General features: G+C 38.4%; 1 protein-coding gene across 1 annotated transcript; it reads right to left on the bottom strand.

The window, feature by feature from the left end:
• Positions 1–11,544: 11,544 nt before the first annotated feature.
• Positions 11,545–18,549, bottom strand: CCDC59 (coiled-coil domain containing 59). The gene is made up of 4 exons (XM_086471348.1): positions 18,420–18,549; positions 16,886–17,108; positions 14,375–14,474; positions 11,545–11,795 (listed from the first exon to the last, which is right to left on the bottom strand). Exons 1-4 carry the CDS (start codon positions 18,547–18,549, stop codon positions 11,634–11,636), a joined length of 615 nt encoding a protein of 204 aa, XP_086327474.1. The 3' UTR covers positions 11,545–11,633.
• Positions 18,550–18,632: the final 83 nt, after the last annotated feature.

The raw sequence follows: 18,632 nt of genomic DNA, 5'->3' as shown, positions 1-18,632 counted from the left end.
CAAGAAGGGTTGTTTGTTGATACTATTAGCTGGGCAGCAAGTTCAGATGAGAAATTAAGGGGTTGTGGCCAAGTCTCTTATTTAGCACGGGATGTGTGTATACCCTAGTGGAGAAAAAGGTGTTGTGCAACCTACAATGGCTTGTGGAACAGTTAACCTGGCTCAGCTTCAGTGCCCCTACAAAGAGAAAATGTTGATAAAGTGGCAATTAGCTCTCAGAAGAGCCAAAAAAATATACTCAAGCAGACTCTATACTACAAGACATCAGGTTTTCCTTCCATGTAGGTTAGGAAATGTAAATACATACATAACTGTTACGGTATTGTTTGTGTGAGTGGCACAGCTAGAGCAGGATATGGCCAAAATTGTAACTGGACAGCACAAAATTAAAAATAAGGGATACATTTGAGCAATTCACAGAAGGTTTCCATGGATTCTCTAATGCCAGAAATAATTTCAAATTATAATCATTAGGTTTTATGACAGGTGTGCACGACTTCAAATAACTACACAGGGTTCATTAAACAAGTCTACCAGGTTTTGATCTTAATGTCCCTTCCTTTATTTACATTTATTAATCTGTGAATTGCTGTCTCCTGATGAAATTCAGCTCCATGCCTCCACCCAGTGGCCTTTTCTTAATCAAAACAAAAAGAGCCCCTGAAAAGTGCTTGCACACAGGCAGTAGCAGTGGAATCATGGGTGCTGCAAATTATTTCTTTCCATCTTTTCTGTGGAGTGGCTCAGCTGAAATGTAGACAGGTATTTGATATTGCCTTCTGAAGCTAGATAACCACAAATGTGAGATGTTTAAAAATGTTTTTAAACTATCTTCATAATATGTTTTCTGTTGCTATAGAAACAGTCATTGGGAAACATCCAAATCCAGCTGGCACCAGTGAAAACTTAGATTTCAGAGTGTTGGGGTTTTTTTAAATCTAAAAACCTGAAATTAGTTTCAAGTTTTAAAATAATATAAAACAAATTACAACACTGGCTTTTTGGTAATAAATAACCCTTTGCTTTGTAGTATTTCTTTTCCACACTTAAACTAAGGAAAAAGTATTTTCTACATTTTTTTTCCCAGTTGAGATTATTTAGCTACTTGCAATGGCATCCCTGTTTCAAACTGAAAGAAATATCCTCAATACATACCCTAAAAAAGCTTATAGTAAAATAAGCTCTGTAGATGCAAATTTCTCTGTTAAATTCTGAGTTATTTCATTACATATAGGCACGGGCTTTGTAAGACGGTGCTTCACATGAACCTGTATTCTGAATATTGTTTATATTATGAAACACACAGCCATTACCAGTTCTCCCAACTGCCTATGCCTTCCATCCCTTTTCTCTCTGTCGCGCCCCCAAATTTACTGCGATGTGTCATTTTCTGTTAAAAAATATAGGCTTATGAGGAAGTTCTCTATTAACATACCGAAGAAGAAAACACAGTTTAGGGAAATGCCTTTGTCCTAAGCCAGGGAGAACAACAAGATCTCTTCCTTCATGCTGGATAGAGAAGCAAAAAATACACTTCTCTGATCCCCCATCACTTTAATGACGGCATCTTCCTTACGTTTAATACCAAACCCACTCCAGAATACACGTGTTCTTTCACATACAATAACCTTGCTACTATCTGCAAAGAACTGTTTATAATTTATTAATACTACCATAGAACTGGAACTAAAAGACAATGAAATTAAAGGATAATGAAAAGCCTTTCAGCTTGTAATTAATCTGCAACTGTTAGCAGATGCAAAAGTTTGCAGTCTTCAGTACGAATTAGATCTTGCTGGAGCAGGAATAATACCCCAAACATACTAGATAATAATTCAGACGGTAAATAAGTCATACCCTAATCATCTACTCTGACATTTTTTCTAGCACAGGTCAAAGAATCATTTCTGTATCAAGTTCATAATTTTTAGGAGACTACACCTTTTTGAGAGACATCTAATGCAAACTGCCTGACAGATGCCTCTAGCTGTTTCTGCTTTCGGGTTGTTTCCTGTTCTTGTTGCTTTGTTTTGTGGTGGTCTGGGTTTTTTTTTACAGCTGCCTATGGTCTGAGGTGGCTTCATTTCACACTTGCCAAATGACGTTCCGAGGAAATAAAAAACTATGACAGTCTTAGCCGCACATTATATTTTCAGCTTAGGCTCACTTCTGATTACTTTTTTTCCTTTTCAGTTACAAGGTTTTCATTAAATAGTAAATATTGAAACTTCACCATACCATACTTTTATTTTGTGAAACCAAGTCCAAGGAAGGTGATGACCTATTGTAAAAAAAGTTTACAATATAACCCAAGAATCTTCAGAAAGCTAAAAATATTTAAAAATTGAGGGCGCTACTGTGAAAGTTGTGCCTGTATATTACTTGTGCAAAATACCTCTACTTTTCAAAACCAAGGAAGCTGGAAAACAATCTTCATTTCAGTCATATACAGAGTAGTAAATGTAGGTCCACCTTATAGTTAAAAAAACCTTAGGATTGCATCAGCTGTGAAGGTTGAAGGTATGAGCAACATGCAGAATTTACTTGAAATTTAAAACTTTCATGAAAAATTCTTCCTGCACGCTATTTACTGCCTGTGCCAGCTCACGATTCCCACAGAACTGTGCTTAATTCTGACATCTTCTGACAATGCACTCAAAAATCTGGCGTTCCAGAAAGCTTCCAACACGATACCACTCTTAATGAGCTCCCGCTGCGCCTGCCTACCACCACATAGCTGCTCATTTGCTTTTATGGTGCAATCAGGTGTGATATAATGAGAAGTACTCTGTCAGAAATAAACATAAATCATAAGACTCAGGTTCCAACTTAAGAAAAAAACAACAAACAACGTAAGAGGTCAGAGGATGGATGAGGTAGCCTTTTATTTTCCTTTTCAGTTTCTATTACTTTTTACGATTAACTTCAAGCATGTGCTTAAGCCCCACTGATTTAAGATGAAGCCCATTCCCATGTGCTTGTTCTGGGCAGAGATGGGAAGTGAGTACGTGGGTTGGAAGCTGTCCTGCTCCCACTTATACAGCTCAAAATTTGCCAACTTGCTCTAAGTACGATGCAGAAGTGGAAGGTGTTCCTGTGTATGTGGTAACTGTGTTTTGTCCTCTGTGCACTGCCAATGAAAATATTTGTTAAATACGAAGTGTTTGCCATTCGTGGCATGATTTATTGCTCTTAGTGCAGAGGCAGTTTATCAGTGTACCTCCACGCAGTAACTCCATGCATTAAAGAACAGATTGCCTTCAGAGGAGAATACTGTAAAAAAGGATCGAGGAGCAACAGCTCATATACTTGCAGGTTTGAAAATGGAATTACCACAAAATTATGTACATAATTGGTTTTAAAATAACACTGACAACAGCAATCACTACCACCTAGACAACAAGACACAGTTTTAAAAGCAAAAATTACCATCTTAAGGAATTGCCTGAAAATCAGATGAGTGTTTACAGATACCTATGTGTGGGTATGGATGTGTAATTTATATCGCCTTTCCTTTGCTTTAATCTTGAGCACAGAGCATATGAAATACTGTTTTGTGTTGCAAATCTGCAGTGCAATTCAACATGTTGACACCTATATGACAATTATAAAAATCATACTTTGAATAAGTTGATATTTTACTGTGTATTGGTTTACCAACCAGTAAATGTATTTTATGTATACCAGATTATTTTAAAAGGAACTCTGTCTACCTCATTAAACCCAAATATCATTTTCCATCTAAGGTATCAGTTTTATTTATGCTATCTACAAGGAAAAACAAATAATAAAAAAACCTGAACGAAATAAGTAGCAGAAAAAAATCGTATTTATCAATAGAGATTGTGACACAGCATGAGTTCACGCTTTTCATACCCTATAATTTCTACAGATGGTCCATTATTTGGAGAAACCAAAACAGCATAAAAAAAAAAAGCTTTCACCACATTGTCTTTGGAGAATGAAATGTATGTGCTGTACACAAAAGCAGAAATCATACTATAGTATATTTCTCTGAGATGACAAAAACACACATTAATGATTATGGTGGAATAGAAAATATCATATAATACAGATTTATATCTGAGATGTCCTACCTCCAGCAGATATATGCTCCATGATCCTAAGTGCAGAATGTTGCTTTTTCTTAGCTATCATCAGAAAATAAGATGCAAACTGGAAAAGGACACTGAAGCAAAAGCAACTGCACTTATGAAAAATAAGCTTGGCTTTAATTTATTAACAGATAGGGTTATGAAATATTTGGTGTTAGTAGACTTTTTGTATCCAGTAATGTTGTCTGGTGAAGTTTGATAACCTAATATTTTCACACAACTTTTAAATACCCAGTAGCGTGGATGCAGACTGGAATAGTGTGTTGCCAACCATCAGGGATGCTGAGCAAGCTAGTTTTGTGCCACCAATGTAAACATGCAGTAAAATTTCTAGAAGCTTCAAATGTTCAATATCTGTACAGATCAGCTGTAAAGCTTCCTGCCATAAATCTGATGAGTCTGGGCCAGATCAGACATACTGTGTGTGTGCTGAATGCAGAGTTTGTATGTGCACAGTAAATCCTAAATGCTGAGACCAGATGAACTTCCTGCCAATGAGACAGCCATCTGTGGGGGGCAGCTACTTCCATTCCTCCCTGGAAAATCCTCAACAAAATTACAGCTATCCTGTCATCAGGGAGCAAACTCAAAACTGGGGTAGGTAGGAAACACAGGTTATATCAGCCTGAAGATTGTTTTAATTATAAACATTCAATTGGTGCACGCAGCTTTTGGGGAAAGAATACTGAACAGCACCAGCCTGACTCATCTGCTGGACACTTCTACATACAAAACTACAACCGGTCCTTGAAACTAAGAACAAATTAAAAAATTTATTGTTAAGCATCCAACTTAGGAGTCTATTCTGAAAAAAAAAAAAAAAAAGGTGTATTTTTTTATTTTACCTTATATTTGATCTAACTTAACTGGACAATACAAGAAACTGAACATAAATATTAATATCTGAATAATAAAACATAAAGAACTTATCCTAATCTAGCATTATCTTCCTACTGTACATGTAAGGGTATCCTTACAGCAATCTAAGCCATATGTGTAACTGATTTGAGTTGGCCATTGACCTAAAACATACTATGTATTACAGTACAGTTTTATTTTTTTTTAATGTTAAATCGGAGGAAAATTATTTCTTGTTTTATGCCACCATGCTTTTGACTTGTAGACTAGGATGACATGTCAGTAACTGTGGGACATGTACTTTCCATCTGTTATTGGCAGTTAATGTAATTCCTAGTACTTTATTATACCACATAAGGAACTAAAAGAAAACAAAACAAAACAAAGAAAACCAAAACAATGAAAACCACAGCAGAAAAAAAAAGAAAAAAAAAAAAAAAAACAAGGAAAAAGGGAAAAGAAAGGAAAAAAAAGAAACCTACCTTGTAGAAAATCATTACTGTTTAACTGAAAATAAAAAACAAGCTAGGCACAAAGAGAGAAACTACTGTACAAAGGGAGCTGAGAAACACAGTACCCTGCTGTCCTGTCCTGGCAGCCGTGTGATACATTCAGGACTGTTTCACTGCTCTATTGCTCAGAAAGCTTTTTTCACTCTGTGTCTAAACTTTAACAGAACTGCACTGTGAATCACGGACTTCTAGTTAAGTGTTGTTGATTTATCTTCAGATGAGATCATTTGCCCCTTGATGGTATCCTCACTGACTACAGAAAACCTTAAGAACATTAGAGTTAAAATGTTGTATTTATATTCTTAAAACAGGACGAATAAAGCTACCTTCAGTTTGTCAATAAACATTTCAGGAATTCCCTGACTATTGTTTCTACTTACTACTTTTCCTGTCTCAGAGCACCTTTCACTACATGGCAGGGTCAGCAGATGTAAAACTCTGATCTCTAAAATACACAAACCCAATAAACGCCATTTGTAGCTCCCTTACATGTTGGGTTTTTTCAAGTAACAAACACAGGAATAATGAAAAAACTGCATCAGTGTCATAGGGTAACTCAAGCCCATACTGCACCATACTCTTTTTTCAATATTTCTCTTGTTGAGACCTCCCACAGAGTTAAGCCTTCAATGCACAAGACTACTACACCACAGCCACCCCTGCATGCTGTATGTCTCACCACTCGTACTGTTTACGTGTATGTATGACATAGAAGAAGTAGCATTCGTAGCTCCTGAATGCACATACCTGCATGTATTTCCATAATGCTTTTATTTGTTCACGGCTTCCCAAATTACTAGCGACAGATACTTCAAAGTAAAATCCTGCTGGTAGCAACAGAACCACTACTCTTATCCATACCCATTTTGTAGTTTCTATCAACTTCATCATTGTCTGAAGTCACTTTAGATTAAACAGATCATTCCCTTTCTGTGCACTTCCCAAATAAAGACACGAGCTGCATTATTCATGACACAGGGCACATTTACCACTAAAAATTTCTAGCTACTGCATAGCTCTCAGGAAGAAAAGGGTTTAGTCGCTATGGTCACAATAAATATAAGCACAGGACCTAAATGAAAATGTCAGACTCCAACTACTAATCTCTAGAACTCTCCTTAATCCCCCGACCTATCCAAACATAATTGATAAAAGCAATCATCATGCCAAAAAGTATGTAAAAGAACTGTTTAGCTGTAGCCTGCTGTTATTTTGACCCCAGGTTTCCAGTAACACAAAGTAAAACAAACTAAATCACTTGATAAAATAACTTTTAGCTAGATGAACATACCATTTCTCCTCTTGGTGCTGTCCTTGTAGCAATGCTGTGTATATACGTAACAGATAGGTTATTCCTTCCTTTCTTCTGTTTCAAAATAAAGCATTTCTTAGAGGGACAGCCTCAAAACACAGTTTCAGCTCTCATAACCTGGCAACCTTCAAGGGTCAAAACTAGAGCTATTTGTTTCTTGCTCAGTTCCAAAGAACAGCATTTATGCAGTGAGGAGCACATCAGTGGGGCGTTCAGCCCACTCTGACTCCCCATAAGCAGACCGGTGCAGCACAGCCGTAACCATTTGATCTGCAGATCCTGGATGCCAGCACCAGAGCACCTACAGTGAGCAGAAACCAGGGACCCTCATTAGGGAAATGGTCTTTCTGCTTTTAGCACTTGAGGTTTTGTAATACAAATTGTCTCATGGCAGTTAGAAGACAAATAAAATTCAGCATTTTTGCACATAGATAGTTTAAATCTATGTGCCATTTCTTATCACATTACCTAGTGAGAAAGTGTGGGCTGAATAGGTTAGTAAAATATTAAGCTAGTTCAGCTTATTTTTTATGATGTTTATCTTCTTTTTTTCACCAAGTGGCATCCTCAAATATGGTTTCTCAACAGACATACGTGTTTCCTCAACTGGGTTGATACCAAGATATTAAAAAATAGATAAAAATGTGGGGATAATCTCTCTTTTGGGAAAACTATATAAATAAATCCAGACTTGAAAATAGTGATCCAAATTGCTATTAATTAAAAGCTACGTAGAAGACAACAAAGTTCATGACAAAGCTATGCCCCTCAGGTAGAGCAATCGGCATGTTGTAGGTCCAGTTACACAGTAGCTTTATGAATGGACCAACAATTATTTTACCAAGAGTGCAGACTGAACAGCTTTAGATTTTTTTTTCTTCTTCTTCTTCTTTTTCACATCCCATGAAAGTTTTCTTTAGAGGAAAGTCAGCAAGCTAGCTGCATGGCTCAAAAATCTATGGAAAACTGGTATTTCAGAGCTCTGTCCTGTCCTCACTGATGTAATTAAATGAAGTGTCGTTCCATTTTTCTTACACTCACAACACTTCTGTCCAGTAATCCATATAGAACTGCTTCTAAACTCTTTGACTAAAGATTTAAAAAATTACTTTGTGAGAGCAGAAATAGTCACTAAGATTACAATCAGGTTTTTAACTTCAAATTCTTTACCTAATTCTTAGTTCAAGTGTTATTTATTAGACTGTAAGGAAAAAAAATCCAAAGTCTACTTTGTCCCACATTTCCAAAGCCTTAGCATCTTAACGGATGAAAGTTTTTGTTTTGTTTTCTTTTTCTGATTAGTGGCAAGAAAAAATATTTTGAGATGGGTACGGGGTGAAAAAGTCAAAGCCAGCTTAATGAGATGATCCATTTAAGTTACTGTTATAATTTCCCAAGAAGTTACCTGCAAAAGGAGCAAGGGAAACTTCACATTCTGTTCCTTAGAACCAGGAAGAGAAAATAAATGTATTGTACTTGATGTTTTCTTCCCTCCCTTATTTCTGATTCACAGCTTCACTGATCTATAATGAAAGGAAGAGAGATGTCTGAAGGTGCCTGCATTCACTGACTATCAAACTTAAAAGAATAAAATTTCAAACTGTGCAGCCCTCTCACTTCATCTTACTGAGAAGATGTACTGTGAAGACATAACTGAGATCTGCAGGCTTCCAGGGAATAGAAAACAAACTTCTAGAGAAGCTGGCTGGAAAAGAAAAAGAATGGCAACCAGATTTAGGCTCCTCTTCTTCACATTTCAACACCTTCACTGCATATTCAAAGCAAAGTTTAATAAAAAACAGAGCAAGTTTAATACCCCATTGGACTAACTTCTCGTACGTTTCAAATTAAAAGGCACAGCTGAAAGCAGCAGCTTTTACAGGCAGCCTCCATAAACTCATGTAATTGCTCTTGGACTACTTTCCTAGTGATCACCAGATCAAAAAAAAAAAAGTAATTAGATCTTTATTTCCTTCCTCAAAACATTTCTTCCCTCCATTCTCCACACTTTTCTCCATAAAAGGATGATGGGTCAGTTGTTACAGCGCTACCCTGTAAATGAAAGCAAAGGTTCCATTCCCTTCTCTGCCTGGGCAACCTGGAGCCACCCAGCACCCTCACCGCTGTCTCGCTGCCTTCCCGCGGTACCCAGCTCGTTTAAGAGGCTCGGCAGGGCAGGAGCGGGGCTCAGGAAGCAGCTGAGACACTGGGCTGCACGGGCTCCTCATGATTGCTGTCCTGGGCCGCTGCTTCATGGTCATCAGCAACGGCCAGTGTGAGGAAATTTGGAATTTTAACTTCACAGAATCACAGAATGTTCGGGGTTGGAAGGGACCTCGAAAGATCATCTAGTCCAACCCCCCTGCCAGAGCAGGACCACCTAGAGTAGATCACACAGGAACACGTCCAGGCGAGTCTTGAATGTCTCCACAGAAGGAGAGTCCACAACCTCTCTGGGCAGCCTGTTCCAGTGCTCTGTCATTCTCACACTGAAAAAGTGAGCGTGAACTTGTTCCTTTTAGAACTGTTATATCAAGAATTAATTTCTGATGAAAATAAAAGGCCTCTCGTATGAGAGCCTGTGAGAAGCTGGGCTATGTCATAGGCCCTTTCTAGCTTCAAATCAAAGCTATGGAGAGAAAGCGGTGGAGAGAAATATCAGAAACTACCTCTCCTTGAACCCAGTAACGCTGGGGCTAAGCTCAGGTACCACACTGGTTTCTACATGCTCTGGTTGATCAGGTTATCTGGAGCACTGGGGGAAGAGGGAGGCATTTTCAGGTGCCTCTTCAGGAAAATCAGATAAAGCTGGTCATACCACCTACCATCAAGAATATGGAATAAAAACACTGAAGAGAAGGGCAACAAGTTAGAATGAGGTAAGATTAATGACCTGCTGTGGAACAGATAACTATGAATCCTGAATTTCTCTCAAAACACTAATTTGTAAAGAAAAACACAGAACAATGCAAATAAAAAAAAATGGAGATTTATTTTCAGAGCAGAATTCTGTTGTTTTCCACTAGTCAACAACTGAGACTTCTTGTTGCTAAGGAAGAATGAAAAAAAAAAGGTAATTAACTTACTAGTTCATGTTACCTGATCATACAGAGACACACGCAAACAAAAAAATGGAAGAACTTCAACCATGAATTCACATGGAAAACGTTTCATGCTATTCACAAGTTACACGGAACTGGTGTTTTAAGTCTTTTGCACTACTGATTAAAACCTAATAATTGCAAATAGCTGTAGACTGCATTTTTTAAAATAAAAGCTGACAGCTGAGAATCACAAGAATCAAAACAGATTCTGTGTGCCAAAACTTGCCTTTCCCACTTTCTGGGCACTTTGCAGAGTTCTGCTCTTTAATGTTTCAGCTCAGAGCCATTCAAAATTGGCAATTACAGCAACTGTCAGGGAAAAAAAAACACATAGGGAGAAGTATGAAACAGAGCAAACATGTCAAACTTAAACTCCTTTTCTCTCCTAGAATGCACACACCCATTTCACGAAAAGGTCCCATGTTTTCTGCTGGTGCACTACCTTATGCCTTGTGTTCAGTTTTTCCTAAATGACACCACAGCACAAGGATTCAAAGCCTTGTAAAAAGTATAACATGATGAGGTAGAAAAAGCCTCATAATACTGACACATGAAACATTTTAGCCAAGTCAAACTCCTAAACTATTCCTCATTTTACAGTGCTTGTCATACAATTCAAAACTATTTTTCACATGGATTTTAAATACGGAATTTTTTGAAGTCAACATCAGCTTCTAAATGAGAAAATTTAACACTGTAAATAATTTAATACTGTAAACGTATTGCAAATCTTATGGAGCATGTCCTGAGAAATTTCTTACAAGATATTCCTTACTTTAATATCTAACTAGTCTTTATTATATGCAGAAAAAACCTCAGTATTATTTCTTGGCTGCCAAAGTAAACTGAGATAAAGGCAAAAGTATAATAGTATTCTCCCATATAAACTTAAGAAAAACAGTTAACTCGTTTTATTGCAAACTCATTAGTCTTACTAAGAACGCTTTCATTTTATTAGGCCAAAGATCACTAGTTGCATCTCCAAATCAAGGTTTAAAAGACTTCTTTTTCTAAAGATGTTCCAAAGAACAAAGATGAGAAACTTGATACACTCAGCATACCAAACCCAGCACCTGATCCACCACAGCTAGAAAGTCATACTTAAGTTTACAAACAAAATAAATCACCAAGTACAAATCGCCAAGCACAAAGTGTATGTTAAATCTGCAAGATCCTTATTTTCAAACCACTTTTGGACTTTCGGTAAGTTTTATTCTTTGTGGAGAAAGATAAACAATAACCATCCAGTCATTGTTTATGTTCTTTGTTTTCATGTGCCAAACTCTACCCAGCAGCACACAAAACACACTCATACCCTTGGCACTCACGAGATACCAATTATGTCGTATGTATCATTTTACTCCTCTTAAGTAAATGCAACTTTAGTAGTCACAACTGCAGGAAGTGTTAGAGCTAGAAAACAGATGCTTTATGCTATGTGGATTCATGTTGAGATGGTACTAGGCTACAATGATTTGGAATTCAGGATATTATGTAGCTAATAGAATTTAAGTTTAGAAATACAGACCATTTATTTCCAAGGTACCAGATCTCTCTCACTCTCAGCATAAATACATATTTCAGGATGACTATCCTCCATTATTGGACTGGTAGGATAAATCAAACAAATGACAAAAGTCACATAGAAGCAAAAAGACATTATTTATTAAAGGCAATTTAATAAAAAGTCCATAGGTAACTCAAAACCTGCAGTTAAGATGTAAGCAGAGGTTTATGTATTTTGCTGTATTTTCTGAAGAAGAAACTCCACTTGTAAGTTTAGATTTGGCTGTCCTCTTTTCGTCTTCTTACTCAATATTTTATAAGCTTCCATTTTCTTTTGCTTGTACAACCGTTGAGCTGCTTCTCTTTGTTGTTTTCTTTTTTCTGCTTCCTGAAATTAAATAATAGATACAATTATGAAATAACAACATAGCTTCATAGTTATAGAAGTTATCTGTAAGCAATAAAATTTCTTTTTATAAAGATGGTGGCAATTAGGTATTGTACTGACACTAGAAACACCATTACTCTTAAAAGCTTAATGAGGACACTCTTTCAGCACATCCTGCAATTGAAACACATGACATTGCCTAAAGCTTCAAGACGAGAGCCAAGTTTTCTTCAGTAGAACATCCTAAAATAAGGTTTGTCACTAAAACATGTACTACTTCCTTTCCGCGAAATGAGCTCCTCAACTTTTCTCCTTAAAAGGCAGTGGCAAAAAATTTCCCACTTTCTCCTCGAGTGCAAGAAAGCAGCCCCCGTGTAAACGCCTTGCCAATCCAGATGTGCTAGGATACTGGACACATCTGCATGGGACTTGCAGACAGGATATGGGACGGAGCTGGAAGTTGGGCAGGTTTGTGATACTAGGACAGCACCACACACAGCATTACCTAGGGCAACTTAACCAAGACCAAACTATTAGTGACCTGTTCTCTTCAAAGCAACACAGACTGCTTCTTTACTAAGAGAAAGACAGGAAGAAAAGAAACCTAACCAAATTTTCAACCATACAAACTTTCCATGTTGAGGGGACAGAACGTGTAACCAAAACATTAATGGAGGCACTGACACTATATGGATAATCACCACGATATCATGTTCAGTTTTTATCAAACATCTAACACTCCCTTCTCTAGTGTTGTGATTCTAGTAAGTAATTTGGGCAAACATCCACAACAAGCAAGCTAACTAGCTTGCTTTACTTATATAATGTCCTACCAAAATATGCAAGACACCACCAATCAGACTGAAGGACTGCTTCAATTCATTTAGATGATCTCTTCTCGTAAAGCTTATTCTTTGAAATGCAGTGCCACGCTGACCACAAAGGCAGATGTTTCTGCAGAACACCCAAACAGATGGTAATTTATCAATTATGTTTTTGTTTTGCATGGCACAGATAGCTTCTGTGATGTGCAAAAATTAGTAAGAATGCTCTGTGATGTAGAATATAAAACTAACCAGAAACAAAACCCCCGAAATATTTCTAAATAGAAATCTAAGAGGCTTCAGGGGATAAAAAAAAACCTGCAAAGATAATATCTTGCCATTCAGAATGCTTCACTTATTCTACCGTAACAATGATTAATATAATTCGTTCCTTTTTTTTTTAAGCCAGAGCAGCATCAGCTCTAACTTACCTGTAATTCACTTCCTATCTAATAATTTTACTGCTGTTCAGCACACTGTTGTAAACAACATCCATTTACGCTATCAACCAAACGCTTACTCATAGCAAGAACATTCATCTTACTTAGGTAGCTGTTACTTACGTTCCCATTTTTTCTGACCTCTACTAAATCCTAGCTTTTTTATGCAGTGTGGAGGACAAAAACGCACCTTTACACTTATGTCTTTTCCCAAAATAAGTAACAGCAAATCCAGTGTTTGCTAACACACCTGAGGGTAAAGTATGTAATCATCATACCAGCATTCCACATAAGTGATCGCTGTTACTGTGGCACTTAGCTACTGTTTGTTTTGCCCAAATACCTTGAATAAGACTAAAAATGCTAACACCTCCCCTCAGGCAACTCTTAGGTGCTGCTCAAAGAAAACTCCTCCTTGCTGGGTGTTTGTTTGTCCCTATTTCCTCTAAATAAGCTGGTCATAACATTCATTTCTTGTAGCATGATCTCTATCTAACATTCAAAAAAGATGCTCTCAGCTGAACAACCATGGAATTCACTCAGAATCATACTCCAGTTTTCAATACAAATAAACTGAAGAAATAGTATGTTTTATCCAGATGTATATATTTACGCAATATTTATACAGTAGTTACCAAAATTCAGGTTGCCAGCAGCAAGGTACACAACTTCTACAATGTGTGTCATTTTACGCTGCAATGAACAACGTACTGGGAGAGAACAAAACTAGTTAAATAAGGATGACTCAGATGAATAACTCAACTTAGTTATTCAGCAATGATAATATTAAGATACACCCTGTAAGAATAACTCCTATTAAATTAGAACAAGGGAAAAAAAAAAAAAAAATCACTAAAGATTTTGGCCATGGATACTATCGCATTTAATTGTTTCACTGTTGGTCAATGAACATAAAAAGGTGAAATGAAGACTGCACTGTAAGAAATAGGATGGACATTCCATTTTTCATCACAAGATGACAGTACTGTAATTATTACCCCTTCTACAATACTTAAGAGGTCTAGTATAATCCACTGGGATACACAGATCAAGCTGTAAATTCTTCTTGGTGTACCAACTGACGTAATACAACCCCACTAATGGCAATTGCATGACAACACCAGTAAGAACAAAGAGAATGACAACTATGAACACCTGCACGCTTGGATATTCCTGTCAAATTGAAGAAGACTGAAACACCAATACCTGTGTTCCTCTCCTTCGGCTCTATTTGGGTCCAGATGGAAGGCTCACGGGTAGAATGGTATTAATCTAGTCTTTGTCTACAATCAAGAAAGATCTGTTCAAGATTTACCTCTTTCTTTCTAGCACGCTCAGCCTTTATTTTCTCATACTCTTCTTTTGCCTTCTGATTGGACGTTTTCTTCTTAAACTTTCCTTCAGTCATAGCTGACCTGTAAGAAAAAGCACATGTACTTCAGATACCGACTATCACCAAGCAGACATAACCACAGATCCCACAGCCACTGCAGAATCAGAGCACAGTCTTCCACTCTTCCACCGCTTTTTGCACGTTTCGGGAAGTTAATTAGAAATTTAATTAGAGATTTCAGAAGGCTCATCCTTCCACACTGGATGGACACCTATTTGCACCACTTTTACAAGATACCCAACACCATTACATGCCACATCAAAACAAGCAGCCAGCATCAAAACAGCAAACTAAACTCCTCCCATGCCCAGTGTACTGAAGACTGGGCTGCACAGGACTTTTAGTAGCCCATACACCTTATCTGCTGGATCTTCACAGGGATGATGTTTCATGAAGTTTAAAGAGTGCTGAAAAGAGGATTTTTTTTCCCGTTCATACAAGCCCTTCAGAGCTAGGAAAACTAAATCCACTAGCTCAGAGCTGTATTATCTCTTCCTAGTTCTGGCATATGGATGCAACTGCAGAGGTAAGAGGACAGCCAGCTGTTAGCAGACTGCCTGCCAGAGGAGTCAGGCTGACATGGGAAAGTGAAAAAGCACAGTAGTAACAATGCCTTTCTAAAAGTTTCTTCTTGAAGGAGATGGCATATTATTGTCCTTAATGTTCTGAACTTAGGAACTAAAATGATGTTCCTTCCAAATTTCAATATAAAAAACTGCCCAGACACCTTTCACTGAAGAAAACAGCACAAGAAAACCAGTGCCATTTGTCTGGCATTTACTGTCAGAACTCTACCTGGAGTAGATCTTTCTGGTTATTTCGTTCTGAATTATTTTTTTTTTGACTCACAATAAAGTCATTACATAAACAGGGTGGTAGCAAAGACATTTCACCCTTGAAAAATAAAAGCCTTGCTAGATAATTAACAACTGTTCACAAATAAGTTTTTGATTAGTCTATTACCCACACTACAAAAAGCTGAAAACGAGCCATCATTATCTCGATTTCAGACAGGAAAGACAAGGTATTTGCTCATACTTCCATTTAGAAATACCACTCTCCTCCGGACACACAAAAAAATAATAATAAAAAAAAAAATCTTTGCTTTATTCTCGTCTCCATCTTGTGGCGATACTGTGTAATGACGCCTCATCGTCTCAAGTACAACTAAATTGCAATATACGCTAAACATAGAATTACCTAACCAAGGTCTTCTTTTACATTGCCATAAAACACTGAAGGCTATCTAATAGACTCCAGACATCACACCACCTCACAGATCAGCAGTCACATCTTTGCAGAATTATTAATCGTGGTTTACAATCACAATGACCATAGTTTAAACAAAATTTAAAACTCTTCTGGTTTAAAGAAAAGCATCAGTCCTATTTCAGACATGCCCACAAATTACATACCTAGAGACAAAACTCTACCTTTCTGCCACTGCTGGGCTTAGATCAGACTGCCTTTGCCCAGGAAAGTTTATATGCAGGCACACCTTGGAATTCAAAGGCTGCTGACACTCCATGTACTGAGGACAAAAAGGGCATTATCTCAATCACCGCAGGTGAATGCTGTTTAAAAACATTGCCATGACAGCGTTAGACCTGAGTGACTTTGCTTTTCATTGTACTGACATACCTAACCAAGATTTCAGGGGGAATTACTGTCACACAGGGAAAAAATGGTTTAAGTTGTCTGACATTTGTCAGACCGCAAGTGAGAAACTCCATTTGACTTACCCAGTTACTATAAGTAAATTTAAAACAAAACAAAAACCCAAAAAAACCAAACACTACTGGCAACTATTATGACACCTCTATTATTTTAAAATTATTACTTTGATCAAGAACATTTTTTTCTTTTAAAGTTCATAGTTAAAATCCTCCCCAAACTAGCCATACCACAAAAGGACAACTGCACACCATTATCACTCATTCTGGCACAAAAAAAGTACAGTATGAAGAAGACAACTTACCAAACCGGGAACAGAAAGATAACGCAAAAAAATGTTTCTGAAAAGTGACATTAGTTTCAAAGTACTGAAAATCAATTCAAAGGAAAAATCTGTAGACTCAAAAACACACTACCCGAAAACCAGGCTATTATGGTTGTAGATATGGTAAGAAATTGGCCAAACACTTACTGCTCTCGGGCTGAACCTTGTCCTTAAAGTACCACAGTAACTATCATGTTATTTCTGTGGAATCAAGCCCTAAATATCATCAATTTTGCTTTCTGACTCTGATGCAGACACAACAGAGCTGCATATTTACATTTTCTAACCATTAGGAAAAACACTTAAGACCTAATGGCATCTTTTTAGTAAAGCAAACCACCACACTGAAGTTCACGTAAAGTATAAGTCATGAAATACTTCTTTAACGACGGAAAACAATTACTGCGTTTGAGAGACATATTTTAAAAACTTACTCTACTTCTTTATTAAGTTTTTCTTCTGATAAAACTGAATCACCTGGAGCCCTGCGCCGTTTCTTAAGCATTTCTTCCTCGGCTAGGTACAGATGTTTCAAGTGCTCTGGATAAGTATCGGTAAACTGATTATCCTGTTGCGAATGGACATTTCTTCCCTTTTTCAATAATTTCCTGTATTGTCTTTCGATCTTTTGTTTTCTCCGAAATGCAAATCCTCGTCCTGAAAACATAAGAAAAAGGGAGTTAAATACACCTGCTCTGAAGCAGTACCAAACCATTCAATTGTTGCCAGAACTATTTCAATCCATTTTCTTTCCAAAATAGGAAGAGTCGCTACTTGTGCTAATTTTAATAAGGATCAGTCAAAAATTCAAGTAAAATCACTGTTACGAACCTGTTCTATACTGTAGCATTACAGCTTGTAGAGATTCACTGAAAATTATCGCCTAAACCCTTAAGAGATCATGCCACTGCAAACACACTGCTTAATGCAGACTCAACTTTATACACCTTTGCCAATGCTTTTCAAATCCAGTAAAAAGATACATTCACGTTTCACTTCTCTCCTACTTTTGGCAGCTTCATAAACAACATCAAAATAGATTCCTAAAGACAGTCTCAAGAAGACACTGATAATAGTAATACTGGCTGCTCAAGTAGTCTGCACCTGCAATGCCACAGGAAAAACACAGCCACTAAATCTGTATTAATGTCTTTTCCCACAAACTTTTATTGCTACTACTTTCTTTCAACACCTGTCCAGGAAAACCTTTCCTACAACTGCAAAAGTACGCTACATCACAGAATGATTCAGCCTTCAAGGAAAGGTCAGATAATGGCTGTTTCAGTCTCAATCATTTTATAACCACTTATCAACCTTGAATTAAACACTTTTTTCCTAGTGATGTACAACACTAATATGTTGTTACTGCATCAGCCTTCAGAGGTACCAACTTTTATAATACTCATTACCAAACTAGTTTATAAAGGCAGCTAGCCCAAATTATTCCCAACTTTTCCTTTGATTCTTTCTCCAAAGCTGCTATTTCAGAAAAGTGCAGCAAAAGCCGATGCTCTTTTTTTATCAGTTCATTTCTAAATTTGCACAACTACCTGCCAATAGCCCGAACCTGTTTCCGAATATGCTTTTATTTTAAATACACAGTCTCGCAGAAAATGAAACCCGAGCCCCAAACCAGACCCATCACCACCCGGCCCGACTCTGCAATCCCGAGGTCCGGGGGCTCCCACAGGCCGTCCCCAAGCAGCCTCGCAGCCGCCGGCCCCGAGCCGCCACGGAGCCCCCCTGGCTGATGACGGGCCGCTCGTGTTTAACCGCCCCTCGGGCAGCGGGCGGGGACGGGGCTTCGGCCTCCGCGAAGCATAAGCGCTCCCCAAGGCAGGCAGGTCTGGCCCCAGCTCGGAGCCACGGCGGGAGGCCACGGCCGTCACCAGCCGGGTCGGGCCGGGCCTCCCTCGGCCCCTCTCTCCCACCTCAGGCCCGCCGCGGCCGCCCCACGCCCCGACTCACCTTCCTGGACGCTGCCCATAACGTCGCGCAGCAGGACGGGCCTCCACGGCCGCTTTCGGCGGGGACCGCTGGCCGCGGCGCCCCCATTCTCCGCCGCCGGCCGCCGCCCACCGCGCCCCGCCGCCGCCATCGTTGTCCTGGCGTCGCGCAGCGAGAGAACGTCACCGAGCTGCGCCGCCGCCGCCGCTCGGCGCTCGATTCACCCGCCTCCGC

Source organism: Leptosomus discolor, chromosome 1, assembly GCF_034619465.1.
Source record: "Leptosomus discolor isolate bLepDis1 chromosome 1, bLepDis1.hap2, whole genome shotgun sequence".
Classification (NCBI taxonomy): domain Eukaryota; kingdom Metazoa; phylum Chordata; class Aves; order Leptosomiformes; family Leptosomidae; genus Leptosomus; species Leptosomus discolor.
This window is presented reverse-complemented; position numbering and strand designations above follow the sequence as displayed.